General features: G+C 48.4%; 4 protein-coding genes across 4 annotated transcripts; 3 read left to right on the top strand and 1 right to left on the bottom strand.

Moving 5' to 3' along the window:
- The first annotated feature begins 189 nt into the window (after nucleotides 1-189).
- Nucleotides 190-2,937, top strand: SPPG_07325 (uncharacterized protein). The gene is made up of 3 exons (XM_016755486.1): nucleotides 190-407; nucleotides 508-1,704; nucleotides 1,778-2,937. Exons 1-3 carry the CDS (start codon nucleotides 267-269, stop codon nucleotides 2,810-2,812), a joined length of 2,373 nt encoding a protein of 790 aa, XP_016605438.1. The 5' UTR covers nucleotides 190-266; the 3' UTR covers nucleotides 2,813-2,937.
- Nucleotides 2,938-3,042: 105 nt separating this feature from the next.
- SPPG_07326 (uncharacterized protein) lies at nucleotides 3,043-4,445 on the top strand. The gene is made up of 5 exons (XM_016755487.1): nucleotides 3,043-3,260; nucleotides 3,321-3,595; nucleotides 3,663-3,751; nucleotides 3,814-3,903; nucleotides 3,979-4,445. Exons 1-5 carry the CDS (start codon nucleotides 3,087-3,089, stop codon nucleotides 4,137-4,139), a joined length of 789 nt encoding a protein of 262 aa, XP_016605439.1. The 5' UTR covers nucleotides 3,043-3,086; the 3' UTR covers nucleotides 4,140-4,445.
- SPPG_07327 (amylase) lies at nucleotides 4,230-6,672 on the bottom strand. Its single transcript, XM_016755488.1, has 7 exons — nucleotides 6,334-6,672; nucleotides 5,876-6,210; nucleotides 5,712-5,812; nucleotides 5,516-5,641; nucleotides 5,291-5,449; nucleotides 4,829-5,230; nucleotides 4,230-4,755 (listed from the first exon to the last, which is right to left on the bottom strand). The coding sequence occupies exons 2-7, from the start codon at nucleotides 6,177-6,179 to the stop codon at nucleotides 4,348-4,350; spliced, it is 1,500 nt and encodes a 499-aa protein (XP_016605440.1). The 5' UTR covers nucleotides 6,180-6,210; nucleotides 6,334-6,672; the 3' UTR covers nucleotides 4,230-4,347.
- A 187-nt stretch (nucleotides 6,673-6,859) lies between these two features.
- SPPG_09462 (uncharacterized protein) lies at nucleotides 6,860-8,810 on the top strand (the record flags this gene model as incomplete). Its single annotated transcript, XM_016757628.1, has 1 exon — nucleotides 6,860-8,810. One exon carries the CDS (start codon nucleotides 6,860-6,862, stop codon nucleotides 8,744-8,746), a length of 1,887 nt encoding a protein of 628 aa, XP_016605441.1. The 3' UTR covers nucleotides 8,747-8,810.
- Between the last annotated feature and the right edge of the window lie 14 nt (nucleotides 8,811-8,824).

Consider the following 8,824-nt stretch of genomic DNA (forward strand, 5'->3'; position numbering starts at 1 on the left):
TGTTTGGATGCTACAATTGAAAACGAGGACGAGTGCGTTGAACGATGGTGTTCGTCCCTACAAAGAAACAGTTAACAATCGTCCGACGGGGTTCCCATTGCATAATCCAATTAATCACGTGGTTGATCATCACATGACAAGTCCTTTGCCCTCCATTCAACAACGGATTCAACAACGACAAGGAAGCTTTGGAACACCCTCTGCTGCTACTGCTGGGTTGTTGCTGCAGGACAGTTTCCAACTTTAGGGTTGGCCCACGTCGCAAGATGCAAGACCCAGAAGCACTGGGCCGAATAGCCGACGAAGCACTCGCAAACCTTACCGGTGGTGACACGCCCTCGGACGATAGACGGCCACCCTTTCCTCCCCAACGCTATTATGTCCCCAGTCCAGGCACACTGTATCCTGTAAGTGTTCTTCATTGCGCTCATATGCACACGTACATATGCACACATATACTTATAATGGTTTATCGGCGTTCTTTTTTTTTCTGCTCGCGTGTTCCAGTCTCCCCATCCACCGCATCCCATGGTCATCATGCCCATTTACAATGCCCCGCCTTACCCGCCCGTTTATCCCTACGCCCGGCGCCCATCCTTTGGGCAAGAAGGTTACCCGATACCCTATGGTGGATATCCCATGGTATATGCACCGCAAATGTACAGAGAGCGCCCCCAAAAGCAGGTCGACCAGGAGGAACGAGTCGACGTGAAAAGGAGGAGCATCAGTACGCGAAGGGGGAGTGTTCCTGGAAGGAAACAGAGTAAACAAGAGCAGAGGGTTGTCAGTACAATGGATTTGGAGGAGCGGGATGCAGAAGGTGAAGAAGACGAGGAAGAGCAAGAGGAAAAGAGAAGAGAGAGCGTGGTGAAACCGTTCGTACGGCCAGTGGTGCAACATGTGGCTCAACAAGTGGTTCAACCGGTGGGCTTGGAGCATTCGCGCGGCCTCGTATATGGCGTACCACCTCCATCCCAAAATACCGCAATTGAAAGTCTTACCAAAAAGCGAGCAAAACCACGCGACATGACGCGCGACAAGATCAGCATCGCCGTCAAGCCAAATGGACCGCGTGAGGAGGGATCGCGTAAAGAGTCCAATCTATCTAGAAGGAAGTCGGATGGACCACACGCTCAAATGAACGGAGCCGAAAAGCCAAAAGCACCAGTTGCCACGCATGATCACGACGTCGAAAAGGCGACTCTCGCCTCGACACTGCAACGCGGCCAGGGATCATGCGACGAACCTGACGTATCTGAAACGCTAAATGTGCCGCACCGAGAAACGATTGGCTCTGAACAATCTGCACGCCCTGCTGAAGGGACACCCGTCTCTGAAACGCCCGCCTACGAGGACATTCGCGACGCTTCAAAGCTCACTACATCGCCGCCACCAGCACCACCACCACCGCCGCTAGTAGAGCAAGAGGAAGAACAAGAAGAAGAACTGGGAGAAGAAGAGAGCACTCGACCCAAATCAGACGACGAAAGCTACATTGACATTACAGGCACGTCCACACCCGTCCCCGCCGAATCTGACGCCGATGGAGAGGCAGACATGAACTTGGCTGAACAGTTGGTGCACATTACTGACAAGAACATACTCAAAAACCGGAAAAAGGGCACTGGCATGGGAAAGAAAAAAGGGGGAGTCAGTACCACACGAAAGCGAAAGGCTGTTGATGGGATCGATACTGGCAAAAAGGTAAGACCATCACGACTCGTCTTTCCTACCGCTATGCATACAGACGAGCTCACAAAATGTGCATTTCTATTAGAAGGTCAAGAACCGTAAAGAAGGCATCTCTGATCCACTGACCTACGACCTCTACCACAGTCTCACCATGGGCCGAAAACGCAAGCGTATCGACTATGCAGCAATGTCTAGGGGCCAACCTTCAAAGTCCGACGACAATGACTCGCTTATTTCCCCTAGTCTCTCAGCAACACCTTCTGAACCCGACGAGACACATCCCACCCGACCCAGCGACCCCACCAAGCTCTACTGCATTTGTCGACAACCGTTAACCGACGCGAATGACTCGCAATTCTTTATTGGATGTGACGGATGCGATGAATGGTTCCACGGAGACTGCGTTGGTATATCCGAAGAAGATGCAAAAGGGATTGCCAAATGGGTGTGTCCCGTCTGTCAAAAAGACCGTGGATTACAAACTGTTTGGAAAGAACGGTGCAAAGCTTGTTGTAACTATATCGAGACGGACAGTGCACGCCACGGCTATTGTTCTGACACATGCGGCATGTCCACTGCCCGTGCCCTCCTCGAATCCCTCCACGTCGTCCTCAAACCCCTTCCCAAACGAAATCCCCATAACGACGAAATCACCCGCACTGCTATCCTCACCGCAGACCAAGTAGACCAGTCCCACCTCCTCCACCTCCGCACCCGACGCCGCACACTCATCTCCCTCCTCCGCCGGCTCGAAACCCGCCGCACCCGCATACGAGACGCAATTATTAAATGCCTGGAATTGAATACCGATGCAGGCGTGTCAGACCCATCTGGCCGGATATGCGGGTTCGATTCACGGATTGTCACTGTGTGGGTCGTTGACCACGGCATATCCACCACTATTGATAATGACGACCCGATGGAAACCCCTACCGAAGCATCCTTGTGCAAAATCACAGGAAAATGCCCACACCATGAACATTGGGAACGGATAAAGTACGCTGAAGTTGAACTTGAGGTCCGGCAGGTTTTGGCGGCTGTTGAGGATGCTGCCAAAGAGCGGAATATGGTGCTGGCGAGTTTGAGGAGGAGAAGACAAATATGTGGACGGCCAGCGTGATTTCTTTTGGGTTTTGGATTACTCGTTCATTTTTTCGTTTTGTATATATCTATTAGGTGATGGTATGGTATTGTATAAATTGCCTGTTTTTTTTTGCGAATAATGTGTTGGTTTTGATTTTTGCCGTATTTAACTGTGAATGACTTTAAATGTTAATCCAAGACCACACTGGGGACACCATTTGGCATATCAATCCCAATGCGGTAAATGAATTACCCAGCCACCATACCCTTCGTTTGCACACCAACCATCTACTTTACTCATCTCACACGCCATGCCTCAACATTCCACAAACCAAAAGGTCGTATTCATTACCGGAGCGTCATCTGGTATCGGTCGATCCCTAGCATTCGCATACGCATCCCACTATGCAAAGCAAGGTCTTGTTCTCGGACTCATATCCCGACGTGAAACCATCCTATCCGACATGAAATCCCAGATTGAAAAGGTATGCACCACTACTCCATGTTTATTCCCCCCAAAAAACATTGAACGCATTTTTTAAAAGGAATACAAATCCATTCGAGTCGAAATCAGCGCCTGCGATATCACATCCCCTTCTACACCCACTCTTCTCGAAACTCTCACATCCCGCACAGGTATTCCCACCATAATGGTCCTCAACGCCGGAATCGGACACCAAGGCAAACAAATTGGACAAGGCGATATATCAGATGATGCAGCTGTCATTGAAACGAATTTGGTTGGGGCTATGAGAGTTTGTCATTGGGTTGTTGGGGTTTGGGAACGTGTTGGGTGTGTGGGGCATGTAGTCGGTGTTAGGTATGTTTTTGTTTGTTGTTTTTTTGTAAAGGTTGGTGTGCTTTTGGGTATTGATTTTGGTGATTAGTTCGGTAGCGGCTTGGAGAGGGTTGCCCACTAGTGCCGCTTACAGTGCTTCTAAAGCGGGATTGGACGTATACTTGGATGCATTGAGAGGTATGTTTCTGTCCTTTTTTGACTTTTTGAGAGAACGCTGTTGATGGTGATATGGACCATAGTGGAAAAGTATGGGAAAATCAAGGTGACGGTGTTGCATCCAGGATATATTGATACGCCCATTAACGACATGATGGAGCATCGACCATATTGTATGTATCCTGAAATCCTACTCGTTTGCACGCACATGTTTTGACTCTTGCTTATTTTGGATTCTTTTTGGATAGTAATATCAGCGGATAAAGCTGCTCAGCTGGTTTTGAGTCGGATTGAGAGAGGTGTACGGCAGGCGTTTATACCATGGTGGCCTTGGACGGTGGTTGCGAGGTTGCTTGCAATGTTGCCGACGTGGGTGTTGGCCTTGGCGGCGAGAAAGTTTACAAAGTAGAAAAGAGTTGACCGGTTACCGGTGTCGTCCGATTTGAAAAAACTGGTGCAAATTGTTGGAAATGATTGCTGAGATGTTTACTACAAATGAGGGGTATATCTATTATTTTTTTGTTTGTTTTCTTTAGCATGACTGCTCAACAGTATGCTGTACACAGAGTACAAAATCAAAGAAAAACACATACACACACACAAAGTAACTTTTGCCATCAATACACAAACATCTGAGTTTGCCAAGGTTTCAAAACCACCCACAACCCCTTATTCCTCAATTCCTCCCGATCCCTTTGATAAGTCACCCCACTCAACGCCTCGAGAACCTCCACCCCACCACTCCCCGTCACTTCAGGCAACTTTATCCGTCCATCCCCATAAGTATCCGACAAGTTCACGACCACAAGCCTCCGATCCGAGTACGTCCATTTCCATGCGACGAGACGCCAACCTGTGTTGGACTGTTCCGGAACAACAGTCTCGAGCGTCCATGTTCCGTGTGTCATGGTCGGGTGGGCGAGCAGAGGGACGAGTGTATTGTACAGGGATTGAGTGGGTGCGTGGATCGGTTCTGGGTAGGATCGGCGAAGTTGGACGAGAAGACGGTTTCGTTTGCCTTCCCACTAATCCCCAACCCAAAAAACATGTTTAGTATTCGAAGTTCGTTTTTTTGTGACTAGGAGTTTTAACATTTACCTGACCAAACCACATCAACCTCGGCCCCGGCAACGTTAAACTCGCAACCGCACCCGCCATAGCCTGTTCGTACCCCCCAAAATGCACAGGCGCCCTAACTTCATCATGGTTCTCCACAAAATGCACATGACGCACCATCTTCATCCCATCTGCTCCCAACGTGCTCCTCAAATTATCCAAATGCGGATTCACGAGGCGATCGTACAAGGCTTTCGCATACGTTGCGTCAAACCCCATTGTTTGCAGCTGAACATCCAGCGGCGGATTAAAGTTTGGCCAATCGTAAACTTCGGCCATGAGGTAAAAGGACGGGTACGCCGATCGGAGTCGTTGGATTGCTTCCAACCAAAACTCGGTTTGGGGAGCTGTGTACCCATTCGCTCGGTGTATCGGACCCCATACCTACATACCCCATCAATCTCATTCCTTCCCTTTCTTGTTCTACACATGTTGATAACGTACCTGCTCGATCACACTATTCACAGACAACATGGCCATATCCACTCGTAAACCATCACATAACGACGCAGCCTTTAACAATGCGTTCATCATCGCGGTCCGGAGTCGGGGGTTCCAGTAGTTGAGTTGAAGTGTATCGATCCATGCGCCAGAGTAAAGATCCTAGAGTAAACAGTTTTGTTATTGCGTATAGAGCATATGGCGGGCATGTAAGATCTGTATGCTTACCCGTCCATAAGCACGTCCTTGACTATCAAACTCGATGCCACGCCCGATACTTGTGTCGGATGGTTTACGCACGAAATAGTCTTGGGTATCGGGTTGTGTCGCCCACACTGAATCCACTGCTACATGCTAACCAAAACAACCAAAAATTATTAAACCTTGTTCTAAAAACAAATCAGCAAGTTGGATGGAAACTTACGTTGGGCACAAAATCCAACATCAACTTGATGCCCCGTTGCTTCAACCGCTTCCTAAACTCCTTTAGAGCCTCATCACCGCCCAACTCTGGATTCACCGTATCTAACCACCAAAAGCCAAAATCAATACCCCATCACCAACATAACCCAACAATGTAATCCTCACATTCAAAAACAGCATAAGGCGACCCAATCACATCCTCCATCCGAAAATCCACCAACGCCTCCCGATAACTCTTGAGTCGTCCCGATTCAACTTTATCCACCTGCTCAAGTCCATATGTACCCAATCGCCAAACGCCCTGTAACCAAACCATATGTACACCACGGGATGCGAGTGTGTCGAGCGCGGTATCGGGGACAGAGGACAGGGGTTGCGGTTGGGAAGATAAGCTGTAGAGGTACGGACGGGCAGGGATTTCATAGATGGTGAACCCCGAAGGAAAATCTGAACTTGAACTGGTGGTCATGGTGGAATTTAAAAGTGGCAGGCCCACTATACTGTGGAGAAAGCATAGAAAGAGTATAAAGGTAAACATGGTTGATGAGGTTCGTATCTCAAGTGAACCCCGATTACAAAAGGGATTCGTTATGATGGGGGAGAGCCTACCCAGTTCTACCTACTTTATAAAACCAAGTTACTTGCAACACTGAAAAATTACAAGGTTTTTTTCTTTGATTTTGTTTGTTTGGCGGTTCACAAATGATCTATAGCTCACTAAAAACTAGCGTACTATACCCTTTACGCGTTTCCTCCAATTTTGTTCTTCTTCTGCTGGATTGGTGCTAGAATTCGGCTTTTGCAAAAAAGATGGGGGATTTTTGTATCATCAAAGAATGCCGTCGTTGTTCAACGAAAACGTGACAAGCACACTCTGGTGTGCAGTCCACCACGCCAAAGTTATCTGCCAAGATTTCTGCACACCCAATACTGCGCGTACAAGGGCGGATCTTTGTTGGAACGTCACCGCGCGTGTGTGTATGCATAGTGCGGAGCCGATGGGTATTGGCACTAGTACAAAGATTCCAACCATTTTAATCATAATTTTACTCGATTTAGACTCATGAACTATGGTTTGATCCAAAAAAATCCTATATAAGTTGTCGTGCCCATTTTCCCAGGCTTTCATCTTTTTCCACAGATATCATCATGCCACCAAAAAAGAAGCAAAAGCTTGAAAACCCTACTTGCTTACATACCTGCAACAAGACTTCCTTTGCAAAAGCTTTCCTGCCAAACGACATCTACCGCCAACGGCTTTTAGATTACATCGCCATCATCCATCAACTTGCTGACCATGCTTCCCACGCTCTCAAATTCTACATCCTATCTGCACCATCCTTTCCCACGTTAGATCAAGATACAATCGAAGCGATTCTCTATCTTCTCAACAAAGGAGAGGCTTGGCAACCAAAAGCTGATGCAAAGAAGGCGCTACGTGGATGCTTGGTGCCATATATTCGTCGGTACTGCCACATCGTCAGCTTCGTTCATCCAAATCTACAAAAAGAGCAGCAGTCAATCAATTACCTGACAGCGAGTATGATGACGAACCTGAAAGTCAACGTTCAAGAGCATTTCATGCAGATGCTCCTTCGGTATATCAATCTGCGGCTCGATGTGAAGGGACAGAAGCAGCGACTGCCACTGAAAAGCGATGCACGGAAAGCTTTCTTTACTCGACTACGCTACTTAAAGTCAGTTTTTCTTTTTGATATCGTGCCCGAGTCGCTGGATGACTTGACCGCTGAAGAGAGTGAGCTTCTAGAAGAGATGTGGTCCTTCATTCCCCTTTCCGACCAGCCGCTCGCATATTCGGTTGCTGTTGACCCTCTCGCTTTCTTTCCTGCTTACTGCAAACTCTCTGTGCTGTATGAACGACATGGCTTCCGTCGGTTCAGCGCAATACCTCTTCGTCGGTCTCTGATTCAGTCCCATATTCGCATCGACACGGTCATCCTGTACCAGCATATCCTTTGCATCACGCGACGGGAAGCGGAAACTGTTGAAAAGGTCGACTTATGGTTGCGCATCTGTAATCTGCGGAACAAGGCTTTTAGATCTCGTCGTGGAATGTGTTTTGAAGGCTCGATCACGACAGACGGTACCTCGGTGTCAGTTTACTTGAAACATCCTGAAGCTGACAAGTATGGAAAGCGCAGCGGCGGAGGGAAAAAGTCAGCAAACACAATGGAGGCAGAGGTTAAAGCGCAATATGTGGAGAAAAACTTACCTGCTTGTCGAGTAGCAGAGAATGTTGTTGTTATCGACCCAAACAAGCGCGACATTCTCTACTGCCAAGACAGCATTGGTACAACATTTCGCTACACCGCCAACCAGCGAGCCATGGAGACAGGTAGCCGTCGACAGCAAAAGGAACGACAGCAGATGAAGAAGGGGGAAATTGACCTCATAGAATCACGTATCCCTAGCCACAAAACAATGAACCTCATGGATTTTACTCGCTACCTTCTCGTTCGCCGCGCGGATTCGGATCGTCGCAAGGAATTCTACTCACATCCTGCCCACACGCGGTGGAAGTGGCACTCCTTCATCAATCGGCAGCGAAGCGAATCAGACCTCATAAGCGCCATGCGCAACAAATACGGTGAAAACTTTACCGTTGTGATGGGTGATTGGAGCGACGCCGGTCGAACTGCCAGATTTCAGACCTCATCAAAGACAAAAGGTTGGCGCACCCTCTTTAAGCGGAACAGGATCAACTGCTTCCTTCTCGACGAGTACAAGACCTCATCTGTCTGCCCTCACTGTTCATCCGATGACTTCCTTGAAAAAGGCTTCAAAACACGACCTCATTCAAGACCTTGGCGACGACGAGAAGGCAATGTTGAAAAAGTCCATGGATTGCTGGGTTGTACCAACCCTAACTGTTTGCAGCAAGACTGGACATCGGGAATGCGCTACTGGAACAGGGACACACTGAGCACCTGCAATATGCTGATGATCGTGCAATCAATTATGGATGGACACGGTAGACCAGAGGTGTTCAGCAGGAGTGTTCCAGCCGTAGCGTAGATTGGTTAGATTAGCTTTTCCGAACCGGTTATCGCCGGTTCAATCCCTGGTGCGGGTGCTAGTGCAATACCCATCCGC

The sequence above is a fragment of the Spizellomyces punctatus genome (genome assembly GCF_000182565.1).
Source record: "Spizellomyces punctatus DAOM BR117 chromosome Unknown supercont1.15, whole genome shotgun sequence".
Taxonomy (NCBI): Eukaryota; Fungi; Chytridiomycota; class Chytridiomycetes; order Spizellomycetales; family Spizellomycetaceae; genus Spizellomyces; species Spizellomyces punctatus.